This window comes from Schistocerca piceifrons, chromosome 3 (genome assembly GCF_021461385.2).
Source record: "Schistocerca piceifrons isolate TAMUIC-IGC-003096 chromosome 3, iqSchPice1.1, whole genome shotgun sequence".
NCBI lineage: Eukaryota > Metazoa > Arthropoda > Insecta > Orthoptera > Acrididae > Schistocerca > Schistocerca piceifrons.
In genome coordinates this window covers 122,970,277-122,985,419 of record NC_060140.1, presented here as the reverse complement: position 1 = coordinate 122,985,419, position 15,143 = coordinate 122,970,277, and the positions used below count along the sequence as shown (strand labels likewise).

Here is a 15,143-nt window from a genome sequence, read left to right as displayed (position 1 = left end):
ACACAGGCAGACAGTGTTTGTTGGTAATGAGGATCACCCTGTGGCTGAACATGCCTTGGTGCATGGCCAGCACATCTTGGCACAGTGTTACACTGTCCGGGTTATCTGGATACTTCCCACTAACACCAACCTGTCAGAACTCCGGAGATGGGAACTTGCCCTTCAGTATATCCTCTCTTCCCGTTACCCACCAGGCCTCAACCTCCGCTAATTTCAAGTTGCTGCTGCTCATACCTCACCTGTCATTCACAACATCTTTGCCTCTGCACTTCCGCCTCGACTGACATCTGTGCCCAAACTCTTTGCCTTTACAAATGTCTGCTTGTGTCTGTATATGTGCGGATGGATATGTGTGTGTGTGTGTGTGTGTGTGTGTGTGTGTGTGTGTGTGTGTGTGTGTGTGTGTGTGTGTGTGCGTGTGTATACCTGTCCTTTTTTCCCCCTAAGGTAAGTCTTTCCACTCCCGGGATTGGAATGACTCCTTACCCTCTCCCTTAAAACCCACATCTTTTCGTCTTTCCCTCTCCTTCCCTCTTTCCTGATGAAGCAACCGTGGGTTGCGAAAGCTTGAATTTTGTGTGTGTGTTTGTGTTTGTTTGTGTGTCTATCAACATGCCAACGCTTTTGTTTGGTAAGTTACATCATCTTTGTCTTTAGATATATTTTTCCCATGTGGAATGTTTCCCTCTATTTTTTATATATATATTTTTTTAAGCATGGTCGTAGGAATTGAAGAATAGTTTGTACAGGAAAACAAAGTCAGACATCCAAGTTCAAAAAATTGCAGAAGGTGATACGAAAAATCCTGACCTCTTGGCCATCTATAAGAAAATAGCACAGAAACTTCATTGAAAGAGGGAGTGTGAATTTGAAGCAATATACAGGCAGCGAGATGAAGCACCTCTACACTGAGCTTTGCCAGTGAGGCATTATCTTACAGGACTCTCCCAAAACAATTGACTGGAAGAGGTGGTCAAATTCCCTGGCCTCCTTGATCCCCTGACATTACACTCCTTGACTTCTTTTAGTGGGATTATGTCAGTGACCTACTGTACCATGTCCCTATGCATGATGTTGCCAATTTGAAGGCAAGAATACTGGCAAATACTGAGACAGTTAATCTTGACATATTAGAATAGTCTTGGACTGAGTTGGAATGTTGTGTAGATACAGTATGTGGCATAAGGGTAGGGCATGTAGAGCTTGACCAAAGAATGAGCAAAAAACTTTTTGAGCTGGTGCATCAAACAAACTTTTTTCTCTCTAAGATGATTACTACAATTTGAGTTACTAGACACTGAAGTTGTAAAGTCTCTTTTGTGACACCCTGTAGATAACTGCATCTTCTACAATAAACTTGAGGTTACTATTAATATTGTCTGCCAAAACATTAACATAAACCAGGAACAAAAAGTGCCCTGGTAGATGCCATAATTTACTTCTAATTCTGTCAATCCTCCATCATAGATAACATGCTGCATACTGTACCAAGAAATCTTCAATCCATTCCCAAATTTCATTTTATATTTCACATTTTTGTAATTGTGTTAATAACCATTGGTGTGGTAGTGACTCAAATGCTTTTACAAAGTCAAGAAATACTGCATTCACCAGACTGCTTTGTTCCATATCTTTCAGCATGTTATGTAAGAAAAATGTGAGTTGGGTTTTGCATGATTGCTGATTTTGGAAACTGTGGTGGTAGAGGTCGTTTTGTTTGGGATACCCCATTATATTCAAACTTTGAATATTCTCTAGGGTTCCGCAGTAGATGAATGTCAATGATATTTGACAGCAGATTTATGTGACTTGTGCTTTCCTCCAATTATTGAGCACAGATTCTTGTTTGAAGGATGTGTGATGTATTACAGTTAAAAGAGAGACTAACTCAGTCACAGATTCTGAGTAATGGTTAGTTGTGCATCAGGGCCAGGGAGGCCACTGAATTCAGATAAATATTTATATCATTGATTAAGGGTTCATTTACAAATATATTATCTATTAGTGTAGCATATTCTGTTCAGTTCTGCTGGGAAAATCAATTACAGAACTCAGGTTGTAAGTGTTAAGTAACATTTCAATTTTTTCCATAATTATTTTCTTTTAGAAAATTAATATTAAAAACATATCATTTGCTCTCTTTTGCATGCTTGGAGAGGCAATATGGGTTCAAATTTCTTCAAAAATATCTGAAAATTTCCTGTTGTGAATCTAATGACAACCTACCATGGATCAGTATGAGATCAGTGAGAGGGAGGAGAGGGGAGCGGGACAGCTTTTATGTGAAAATGAAAGTTCAAGTTCACAATTTCATAATTTGAAGCCGATATGAAATGGCCTAGTTCAGCAGTAGATTTTATTTTTCCCATTTCATTTTGCAGTAGAACTGCGCACTGTGTACTCTGAGTTATTTAGTAGATATCTGCATGTTTCTATGTCAGAAGGTTGACAGCTAGCACCTGATTATATTAACAAACACATAGCATGGCCAAGTGCAGTTCTCTGTCATCAATACTTGCCAATGTGATTGTGGACCAGTTTGAGAAGACTGCTCTGAACTTAGTGCAATTGAATTCAACTGGTTTCCTTGACTACATTCAGTACTTATGTGATGTGGTCACAATGAACTGTAGAGATGATGATTTTTTTCAATCACCTGAATTCTGTATATTTAAACATCAAATGGACGACAGATGGTAGTAAGGACAGTATCTTGTGAATGGGAACAGAAGTTACATCATCATAGAAGTTTTAGACCCTGCACTGTAGTAATTGCAAGCGACATGCAACTGATCCCAGATCCTGGTTGTGGTGTCACCGCCAGACACCACACTTGCTAGGTGGTAGCCTTTAAATCGGCCGCGGTCCGTTAGTATACGTCGGACCCGCGTGTCGCCACTATCAGTAATTGCAGACTGAGCGCCGCCACACGGCAGGTCTAGAGAGACTTCCTAGCACTCGCCCCAGTTGTACAACCGACTTTGCTAGCAATGGTTCACTGACAAAATACGCTCTCAGTTGCCAAGACGATAGTTAGCATAGCCTTCAGCTACATCATTTGCTTCAACCTAGCAAGGTGCCATTACCAGTTACTATTGATATTATGAATAATGTACCATCAAGAGCAACATTCACCATTAATGGATTAAAGTTAAGTATTCCACCAGCTGCGTCCGTTTTTTCTAAATTCTAATTTCCTTGTCCTGTTCCAGACCTCACGCCAGCCTGCGCGAGCTAAAACGCGTGCCTTTTGGCTTCCTCTAGTAACCCAGTGTTGGCTCTCCTGCCAACCCACAACACTGGTACCAACAGTAGCTCATGGGGTCTGTTGCCTAGTCCTTCCTGGGTGCAGATCATTTGATTTGATTTTTATTGTCCTAGAAATCCTGCTGTGTGTCTTTACACATGGACATGGGACAAGTCAGTATTACAATTTATATAAATATTACAATTAAGTCTTACTAAGAAAAATGACAGTTACATCTCTAGGATGAACCTCATCAGCTGAAAGCCTACAGTGATCAAGAAAACACTAAACTTAGTTGCTTTAGAATCAAAAATGAGTTACATCTGCAACCCCCTTGTGCCTTACACTAATGTGTCATTTACATAACCATTGACTAATTATAGATACATCATTGGAATGATGGATCTGTTCATATTGCATATCTATCTTTTAGAATAATATGTCTTTGCTATTCACTTTTGCACAGTAAATTTCTCTGTGTGAGATACTCCAAAGTGGAATATAATATGTGACTACTGTGCATACAAGTGCAAATCATGCACATTTTAGTGTTTTGGTGTCATAAATGAAACACTCACACCTAAGTGCTAGCTCCTGTAATCCCACCTTTTGATTTCAGGTGAAAGATGGTGTATCTGGAGTGGATACAAGAAGATACTTATTGCAACAAAGTATCTGATGGCAGAAGGTCAAAATCTCCATCTAATTTTTTCTACCAATGACTAATCCACATTTAGATCTGCTGCTTTGAGGCAAGAATACAATCCTGATGTTTGTTTCAACCTTCTAACAATAATCTTCAGCCATTAGCAATCACACAGAGAGTTCTGTCTAACTTCCCATACAGTCAGCACTGTCCAGTAACACTGAAAGCAGGCTTACACATCCCACTGGTAACTTCCATTCTCCAATGATGCTAGAAATTTCAGATATCAAACTTTTCTGATTTCATCAAAAACCTTGATAAGACCTCAGGATGGCTTCCTTCCTTGAGCAATAATTGTGGAAGATTTGTGGGTGTGGTATTAAGCACAGGAAGAAAGTTTATTACCAGAGTTTACAGAAGGAGTACATTCCTGGACAGTTTGAGGTCAGTGAGAAAATGTATGAGGACATCCTCACAACTGGAGAGCAAGAAATAGCAGACAACTGCTGCATAGTCTTGATGCCATGGACCACCAAAAGTGGTTGGACACTATTGAAAAACTTGGCTTCAAACAATCACCTCTCCACTGCCCAACAAACCTCCACAACATCCTAGTCCATCCTTATGCCATTCCCAATCCCAACACCTTGCCACAAGAATCACACCCCTGTGGAAGGCACAAGTATAAGACCTGCCCAAATCATCCATCCAGCACTTCCTATTCCAGTCTTGACCAGGCCACCTGTGAAAGCAGCCATGTCATTTTTCAGCTCTGCTACAGTCACTGCACAGCTTTTTATATTAGTATGACTAACAATCAGCTGTCCACCAGGATGAGTGGCCACCACCAAACTGTGGCCAAGAGCAAAGTAGCCCACTCTGTGGCACAAGACACAGCGGAACATAACACTCTTGATTTCAATGGCTGTTTCACTACCCAATCCATCCGGATCCTGCCCTCCACTACCAGCTTTTCTGAACTGTATAAATGGAAGTTATCCTTACAACATATTCTCCACTCCCATAATTATCTGTCCCCAACCTACACTAAAATAATGTCTCCACACCCTCCACCCAACAGTTTCCAACCACTTTGTTCTATCATCTCCTCCTCATTCTTGTCTCCCACCCTCTTTGTTTGGCACCCTCTGCTAATGCGCCTGCCCATCTTGTGTAGTTCCTCTTCTTTTTTGCTCCTTTTTTCCCACCTCATTGCCCCACAACCTCCTTATGGTGCACCTGTGGAATCGCTGCACAAACAATCAGACAGCATTCCCCTGTTTCCCCAACTGTGTACTATTATCCCTTCCCCTTTCCTGCCCGTCCAAATTGCTGCTTCCATCCCATGTGATAGTTGCAATCTGGCCCGAGCTTTGGAGTTGGCAGTCACGTGTGCATGAGGTGTGCTTACTTCTGCATATGAAGGACATGTATTTCTCTTTTGCTAATGAAGACTGTGGTCAAAAGCTTTGTGTAAAGGTCTTTTAATTGTGCCTGTCTGCAACTTGATGTGTCTTCTTTATGGTAAGTAGCACTCTATCATTTCCTCAGTTGTTGTTTATGTAAAATGAAATGATTTCTTCTGGCTGATCATTTCGTAGATTATACTGGCCCACAAGTACTATAACAAATTGTCCAAGTTTTGAGTTTTCCTTCAATGGACACAAATCACTTCTAAAAGAAAAGAATACCAACAGTGTTTTTGCTAGGTTATGAAAGATTCGAATTTGGTGTAATTTCCAATTGTTGATTGCAAGGAACAAAGGCTGATGTATCAGTGTCTATCTTGGATCATTGCTGAGAAATTCTCTGATTAGTTTCAAGCAGATTTCGTGACTGTAACGATCACCATTCAACTTTTCCTGAAATAGTTGTGTAATATATATTTTACTAAAAAAAATTCCAATGCACCCTACCTGAGAAACAGACTGCTAATGTAGGTCTGGGATACCTTGTCTGCAAACCACATAATGATTGTCTAAACTGCATTGTTATATCAAACTTTATTAGCTCTTTCCAGTTCAATATTAATTACTTGGTCACATGCATGGGAATACAATGAAATGAGTGTGGTACAATGCACTGCATCAGCATTCCTAAAGAGAACCACCCTACATTGTTTGGTTAGCCATCTTGGATGCTGCTTAATAGCATGATTAGTGATTTTCACATAAACTGATAAGAATTTTTTTAAAAAACTTACCTCATCAGCAAAAATAAATAACCTCTCCTGATGTGCAAATTTAATTATCTCTTCAATGTTATTTTGTGAAAGAACTTGGCCTGTAACAAGGAGAGTACAATTCACTACAAGATAAGTACTCTGAAAACAAAATAGCACTACTATCACAATCAGTGAGTTGGAAAATAACAATTACCTCACACCTGACCAGAGTTAAATGATCCTCTCATCTTTAAGATCTGCCAGTTTTCCAGCATCTGACTGAAATGGCCTGATATATTTTTCCTGTCTCTCAAGATACCACAACTGCTAGCTGTATTATTATGATAATGGAAAAACAAACAAAAATGATGGAGCATCTTTTGGAACATTGTTCCTGGGAAACAGCATTCAAAAATTAGAATAAAAGTTTTTTTAAAGAAGAACAGTCTAAGAATGCATGTGAGTTGTTAAAATTTATTAATCAGGTGACCAGTTTCGATTTTGTTACAGTCATCATTAAACCATTAAACTCTGTGGAAAGAGTCATCAAACCATTAAACTCTGTGGAAAGAGTAATTCATAGGTTCAGAGGACAAAACTTAGGTATAAATGTAAATAATGTAACCAACTTAAAGCATGATTCCATAGCTACCCATAATAATTATACTTTACTGCAACCTATTATGAAATGATGTCATAATCTGTAACTATTTGCTATAAATGACATTGTGTGGGAGACAGTGGCTAGAACCTCACCTACTTAAGTGCAAACAGCCATACTTTGGTCACCAGTGTTTATCACTGTTACATAGTGGGCTGTTCTTTGCTATTCTCTTGACCCGTGATCATTGTTAGATTTGGAATCTTAGATAAATTATTAACAGTATTTACATTTATACCTAAGCCTTGTCCTCTGAAACTTTGTATTACTCTTTTCACAAAGTTTTAGTGGCCTTATGATATTGTACCATGATCAAAACCAGTCATCTGAGTAACACATTTTTTCATTTTAACAACTTACATGTGATCTTAGACTGTTTTTACCTAAAAACTTTTATGTAAAAACAATGGAAGTCTAAGACTCATTACCTGAGCTTTCCCTATTTTTATAGTAGGAATACTCTCCCCTCACATTATCTCCAGAGAGTCTCTAGTATTCCTGCCCTATAGGGAAAGTGTAGCTCACCAGTACAAGAGACCACATGTAGAACACTATCATGACACATTCTTGAGTACCCTTCAAGTGTTTGGAATACCCACCAGGTCAGACTACAGGAAGATGTAAAGGCAATTCAGAGATGGGCTGCTAGATTTGTTACCGGTAGATTTGATAGACATGTGAGTATTACAGAGATGCTTCGTGAACTCAAGCAGGAATTCCTGCATGGGAGGAGGTGATGTTCTTTTCGCAGAACACTATTGAGAAAATATAGAAAACCAGCATTTGGAGCTGACTGCAGAACAATTATGCTGCCACCATTGTACATTTAGCATAAGGACCAAGAAGATAAAATAAGAGAAATTAGGGTTCATATTGAAGCATACAGATGGTTGTTTTTCACTCATTCTGTTTGTGAGCGCATCAGCAAAGAAAGTGACTAGTAATGGTATGAGATACCCTCTGTCACCCACCATATGCTGTCTATAAGAATATGTATGTATGAGGGTTGGAACTTAAATAGTGGCAACTATTTATTCACAACCAATACAAAAGACTTCCATGTTTGCACCTATTACTGTCCTTCAAAATAGTCATCAGCATTGTGTAGAACCTGTTTCAGATATGTGGAAGGTGTAGTGTACCGTTAGCAGAGCCTTTTCTGTTGATGGTGCGAATGGAGCAGTCTACTGCCTGTTGAATCTCTGGAACAGTTTTGAAGTGAATGCCACGAAGCCAAAACTGAAATGCCAATCCAACAAATGGCATCATTATAGGTCACCGCGAAAGTCAAAAGTGCATCAGAGCCCCAGTATGGTGAAAGTTATGGCGATTCTCATGTATGACTGTGATGGTGTTATCCTAACACATTACATTCCTCCATGACAGACCATCAATGCACAGTGTTACTTTTCATTTTTGGAGCATCACCTGCAACCAGCTTTGTGAAAGAAGCAGTGACACTTTCTGCGTAACCTCCCCATCATTTTGCATGACAATGCGCGGGCGCATACTGCACAAGCTGTGGCTGCGCTGTTTAGTCAATGGGACTGGTAAGTACTGTACCATCCACCATACTCCCCGGACTAAAGTCCTTGTGACTTTGATTTGATTCTGAAGGTGAAGGAACCACTTCGTGGCATTCATTTCAGAACTGTTCCAGAGATTCGACAAGCAGTAGTCCGCTCCATTCGCACCATCAACAGAACAGGCTCTGCTAATAGTATACTACATCTTCCACATCACTGGTAATGGGTTCTACACAACACTGGGGACTACCTTGCAGGACAGTAACAGGTGCAAACATGTAACTCTTTTGTATCGGTTGTGAATAAATAGTTGATACTATTTAAGTCCGAATTGTACAATGTAATTGGACTGATAAAAAATCTACTCACCAAAAGGTGGCAGGAGAACACACATATAAAGATATTTAAATTGCCAAGCTCTCAGAGCCAGCGGCTCCTTCTTCTGGCAAAAGGGTTGAGGGAGAAGAAAGAGAGGAAAAGTACTGATAAGGTTTAGAAAATGGGGAGAGTTCAGAAAAGTTATCTAGAACCCTGGATCAAGAGAGACTTACCACAGAGGATGAGAAGGAAGGACAGATTGATGGGGACTGCACCTGATGCGATTTGAAAACTTGAGAGCTTAAAGGTGGAGGATGGGTAATACACGAGACAGAGATTACTGCCAAAACTTTGTGCACAAGTTAATAAGAGTGGAAAGTAAAGCGTATTTTATGTAGTAGTTGTGTGGGAGGGGGGGGGGGGGGAGTAGGCAGGTCAGAAAAAGACATAGAAAACTAAAAGGGATTGAAGAAAGGAATGGTTACTGAAAATACATGCTGAGACCAAAGAAATTAACATAAATGAAGGGAGAACCAAGGACTTGGTGTAACGCCAGTTCCCATCTGTGGAGTTCCGAATAACTGGTGTGAGGGAGAAGAATCCAGATGACACATGTGGTGAAAAGGCACTGAGATTCCAACTGTCATGTTGTAGAGCATGCTCTGCAATAGTATTATGTGTGTTGCCAGTATGCACCCTCTTCCAATATCCATACATCCTAACTAAGAACCTGGTGGTAGTATGCTGATGTAAAAGGCTGAACAGTGTTTGCATAACAGCTGGTATACAACATGTGTCATTTCACAGGTGGCTCTTCCTTTGATAGTACATGATTTGCCATTTACAGGGCTAGTATAGGTGTTGTAGAAGCGTGTGAAGGGTTGTTCTTATGATGGAGAGAGTCACAGGAGTGGAAGCCATAGGATGGAAAAATGCGTGCAGAAGGGGCATAGGGTCTGTCATAGATGTTGTGGAGATGGTGATGAAAAACTGTTCATGGTGTGGTGAGCAAAATGCCAGACAGAATGGACCTCATTTCAGGGATGATTTAAGGAAGTCATAGCCTTGTCAGAGTAGCTGATTATTATCCTGGTCTTGAATGTACTATAAGCTCTGTCAGTAGAGTGTTTGCCCACAAAAGGCAAAGGCACTGGGTTCCAGTCTTGGTCTGGCATACAGTTTTAATCAGCCAGGAAATTTCAACAGGTATTTTCAGTGTTATAGATCCTTTGTTCAAGGATGCACCACACAAAATTATTCCACCAGCATACGATAGTGCAGCTGCAATGAGTGGCCGTACAGGTGGCATGCAGGTAAAAACTAAAACAGTGTATCCTAACTGTTGTGCACAGCAATTAAATTTAACAATGGAACATGCTGCTTCACAAAATCAATTATCTACAGTGTTCTTTTTAAATCCGTCAGTTTTTTCATCCTTCTTTTCAAAGTCACTGGGACAACTTTCTGCAGTATTGGTACTGTATGAAGTATTCCTAGTGGGTCAGTTAGTAGATGGAATTTTAAATCATGGATCATAAATGTGGTGCACAGTAATAAATCCTTGCTGATGGATGTTTATCAGCACTGCAAGAAACAACATCTGTCCAAACTTGTTGTCAAGCAGTTTAGCTCCACCAGAATCTAGAAGATGAAAAATTCTTCTTTTGGCTATTGTTCTTCAAAAAGTAATGCCTCATGTGGATATCATGTACAGTTAACTGCAGGCAAGATCTGTTGAGGCTGTAAAGTAAAAAGTTTGGCATCTCATTTCACACAAGTCAGTAATAATATAAGAGCCTCAATTAGTGACCATGATACCACAGATACAACCACAGCCACCTCTCACAGCAAGTGCCAGATAAGTGTTTGCTGACATTCTGATGCAAAAGAAGTCTGTGACAGGATTAACAGAGAAGTCCTTGATTGTTTCCAAGATCTAGATCATCCAGATGCAGCTATGTTGTTGGATTTCTCAAAGTTTGAAGAATACTCAAATATTTTTCCCAGAGAGAGAAATTAATGTTGATATCCAGTTGTAGCCAATGTTGGAGATATGGAGTTTAACCTCCATACCTCCAACATTGTTGGTATTGTACCAATGGCCAGACTTAAGGAATATTGCTGGAGCGCTGTCATTACTCCAATTCATTTTGAACAGCAACTGGTGAACCTGTAAGATGTTTTTCATCTTTGAACAGAATTAAGACCTTTCTTCAGAATACCATGTCAGAGCAGTGACTTAATGCCCTGCCAATGCTCTCCATTGAAAAAAAAAAAATGATAACCAATGTTGAGAGTACAACTCTAAAGTTATAGATAAAGTCTGCAGCAGAAAATGGCAATGTATGGACTTCATTTTTCATCGCTGAATAAGTACTACTTCTTATTTTAATATACTTTTTATAAATCTGTTTATATTTGTAATATTGTAGCACATGTGTAAAATTTTTCATGAGCTGCCAGTAGCTTTATCATTACCTGTCGGGTTTCCAGGATTTATAATGACTATAGCACGAGGATTACATACTTTTTTAGCTTCACCTATGGCATGTTGCAGCTCAGTTACATCCAAGCCCCAGCATCTTTCTTCGTCCAGATAATATGGTATCTAAAAAAAAAAAAAAAAAAAAAAAAAAATAATTGCAAATGCTGTTATTTGCACAAGTAATTTGTGTATAGCTTACCAAATACAAAACACCCACACTGAGAGATTATGGAACAACAAGACAAAAGTAAATGCTCTGACCTGCACCATGTTAAATTCTGAAAGAGTAGCAGAGTATATAGGATACTGGGGAATTGGAATCATAACACCAGGTTTTTTCCCATTTATTTCTCCAATTAGCAACTTCAGCACTACCTGGAACATTAATAACATTCATAATAAAATATTTTCCACCTTTCAGTTCTTGTTTATCAACAAATATGTGTGTGTGGGTTTTGAGAGGGAAGGGTAGTCATTGTACGTGGTGGGTGTGGGCATGGAGCATGGGCACTTGTGTGTGCTATCAAACTCTGTAATAATTTAATGACACCACAAATAGCAGATTGTTACCTTTATGCCTACAGTTGCACCAGATGTCAACACAATGTCCTCCCAAGAACTTGGGGCACCATCTCTCTTTTCTATAAATTCTGCTACATGTCTACGAATCACTTCATTTCCAGCAGTTTCAGAATATGATCCTAGAAAATTTTTCGAAGTACTTTTGAAAAATACTGATGTGGCAGTGGTGTGCTGTAAGACAGTGAACTGAATAGCTTAAATGGTTGGAGTAAATAATTCAGTAGTGCAGTCATACAAACCAACACTGCCACCTGGACAACTAGCCAGGATCTCTTTGGCTTGATGTTTCACATCATTGGGAAACATTGGGTCATCTAGTAACATTGGATATGAAACCAGAGCAAGCACCTGAAATAAATACTACAGTAAAATGAACAGTATATATGTATTATCATATGTATAAAATATGAAATACAATTTTCAAGAGAAATTCATTTTGAAATTTCTGATTATATGTACTAAAATCACCTGTCTAATAAATGTAATAGGCACTTGTCCCATGGCATGGCAGTCACCGATGTTTGCTTTAATAACTTCTGTAAATGGTTTCTTGACACCCTAGGCAAAGCAACCAAACAGTAAGAAGTTAATTAAAAACAAGAACTCTTTTTACACTAACAACACATGTAGCCTTTACACGCCTTGAGCGAAAGAGACACAAAAAAATGCAGTAAACTGTTTAGATTTCAGTCATTTGTCACACAGCCAGTGTAACATTAAACTAATCATGGGTGAGGCACTCACAATTAAACACAATAAATTCTCCAGCCAAAGAGTTATAACTGACCAAACATAATTTTCAAATCTGTGCAGCACTCGGCATGTCATCTGTAGTGATTCAAGAATTTCCACGTAAATTCTGGAACTACTCAACCTTCTGCTGCCTCAAACACATGATATTTTAAAGATAAGTGTGAGAGAGAGTCTATTTACTGTGCAACACCTGTCTGTGTGTGCAGGATGGATGTTGGTCATGGGAGAACAGGAGCTGCATCAGACGAGTGACACTGCTAGGTGTTTGCCATGCACGCCATAGAACCTGAATGGAGAGTACAAGGAGTAATTACATGTTATTCCTTGGTGGTCGAATAATTGTAACTGTTATAGACAATTGAAACATGTTTTGTCTAGTGACTCTTACTTAATCTTGATGGTAGACTTGCTAGAAGCAAGAACTGTCTTTGAATTTCTGGTGGTTATTAAACCCACATATTTAATAGTATCTGATGGTTAACAATGCAGTTGACTTGCAAGGGTTTGTATGCTTATGTAAAACTTGTGGAAATGAAAATATACCTGAACTGAACTGAAAGTATTAAGAGGGTACCAAGTTATTTCAAGAAAGAGAGAATCTTTTTTAGTTCCTCTAACCAGCATTATTTCTTCAGAGAAGAAATTGTGGAGATTGACACAGCCGGGTATCTAGAGAAGGGGATCTTCTAAACATTTCAAGTAAGTCAATTGTAGTAAGAGAAGTGTTAAGTTCGCAATACAGTTTTGAACCACTTCTCTTGTTGCCAAAACCATTAGACATCTGCAAAACAGGGGGCAGATCTCCACTTAAAGTTACAGTTACACTGATGAGCCAAAACATTATGACCACCTGCTTGATAGCTTATTTGTTCATCTTTGGAACAAAATATATCACTCATTCTGCACATCAGGTATCTGACTTTTTGTTGGTAGGTTTAAGGTGCTATGTGGCAGTAAATGTCTATGCTCAGGTCATGTAATTCTCGTTAATAACAGCCCGCGGTTTGCATACACAATGATGGCACCTGATAGCGACTCAGATGGGTGTTGAAAGGAGGGTGTACAACGAACATCAACAAGAGCAAAACATGGATGATGAAATGTAGTCAAATAAAATCAGGTGATTTTGAGGGAACTTTGCTAAAAATGGCTTGAGTGTCTGTTGTGAGTCACCACTGGGGGACTTTCAGGTAGGTTGTACCAGGAAAGACACACACATTAATTTGGGAAATGGTTGGCAGTATTTTGTTTTTGATACTGCTGAGCGTGTACACAATAGATTAATGCACTTGAAAAGCAAAGAACAGACTCATGTAAGTCTCCAACTATACACTTCAACTAAGAGATAATGCTTGACAAAGATAATTTCACAAAACATATTGTTGCTCAGAGGTGAAGTTCCCACAGTCTTCTCCCCAGGGCCCATCATGACTATAGTTATGCTCATTTGAATGGTTCTTACTCTTGTTTACAGTTGATGTTCCTTCATACAAAGGAGAAATCTACTTGTAACTTTAGCAAGAAAAAAACTACAGAGTTCAAACTCCATTACCGGCATAACTCCATGGGGACATTGCTCCTATTACAACCACCCAGGGAATAAAATGGAGTTGTACAATGCACACATTCCATAGTTAGCCTCTTCCATACCTATCTACACCTGGCTTCATCCCATTATCTCACAACTAGCTTTCCGATTGTTTCTGAGAAATGTAAGTGGGTACAGAATCCACTAATCAGGTTCATTCAGCTGCAAATTGTAGCTCGTGTTGGCACTAATGACACCTCCCGCCTGGGTTCTTAGGCTATCCCAGATCGCTGCTGTAGTTTAGTTTGTTGGTTCACAACCTTTCTGAGGCCATTACCCCAGAATGTAATCAGATATTAGGCAATATCCCCCCCCCCCCCTCCTCCCCCCATACCATCATCAACTTTAGTGTCTAACTATAGAATGAAAAAGAATTCTCTGTGAACATTTACATTTTTAAAATAACAAAAGCTAAATGAGATTTAGTTTTTACAGGCATTTTGCTAAACCACCAAGTAATGAGCCAATGAGGGTACTGCTTATTTCTAACGACTTTTGTTTATAGAATGATGATGCATTTCTCAGTGTATCACCTACAGATCCTTCTCAGAAAACAATGATAACTATCCACATTGATGGTAAATTCTTGTTATAAAATATGCTTCCTCTGCGCCATTCCTCTGCCTAGCAACATTTTCTTCACCTTTACCATGCACCCACATTTAAAATGGACCAAATTAAAATCTGTGCACAATACATTCCCACAGATTTTGTTTTACCATGGTGTTAGACATGTCATGTTTACAGTGTTATACAGAATAGAACAAATTTCTTAGAAATTATTCATTGACATATAAAAACAATTTTTTTTGTAATTAACTTTTATTGATGATCAACAGTAACACACAATGATGAAACATGCTAGTGGCCTACATTAATTTATGCAACAGAGTTGCATGTTTAAGGAAATTCTATAAAATGATATATTTTTGCCCTATTGCTGAAAATACTAAAGTGTTTAGACAAAATGAAAACTAATTTTTTGTTGACTGTGCTACAGAAAAAAATTTGACATATACACGGAGTGAAAATTCATTTAAATCATAATTGTACCAGTACATGTAGTCTATGTTTTCTCCTGTGTTTTCAGCATTCACTTAATTTTCCATTTTCCTGTTTCCAGAAATTTGTTTCCACATGAAAAATAAAGTGTTTTACTCCACTTCCAACTTT

At 38.9% G+C, this 15,143-nt stretch overlaps 1 protein-coding gene across 4 annotated transcripts in view; it reads right to left on the bottom strand.

Annotated features, from left to right (window-relative positions):
* The window catches only part of LOC124787939 (alanine aminotransferase 1-like), a 56,169-nt gene that overhangs the window by 20,768 nt on the left and 20,258 nt on the right, over positions 1 to 15,143 (bottom strand). For 2 of the 4 annotated variants that reach the window (XM_047254933.1, XM_047254934.1), the window contains exons 2-7: positions 12,098 to 12,187; positions 11,869 to 11,977; positions 11,618 to 11,748; positions 11,309 to 11,422; positions 11,041 to 11,170; positions 6,097 to 6,176 (exon numbers count right to left, since the gene is read on the bottom strand). In XM_047254933.1, the coding sequence (XP_047110889.1) occupies positions 6,097 to 6,176; positions 11,041 to 11,170; positions 11,309 to 11,422; positions 11,618 to 11,748; positions 11,869 to 11,977; positions 12,098 to 12,187 (654 nt within the window). The remainder of the gene's footprint in view (positions 1 to 6,096; positions 6,177 to 11,040; positions 11,171 to 11,308; positions 11,423 to 11,617; positions 11,749 to 11,868; positions 11,978 to 12,097; positions 12,188 to 15,143) is intronic. The other 2 variants (XM_047254935.1, XM_047254936.1) reach the window with 1 other exon arrangement.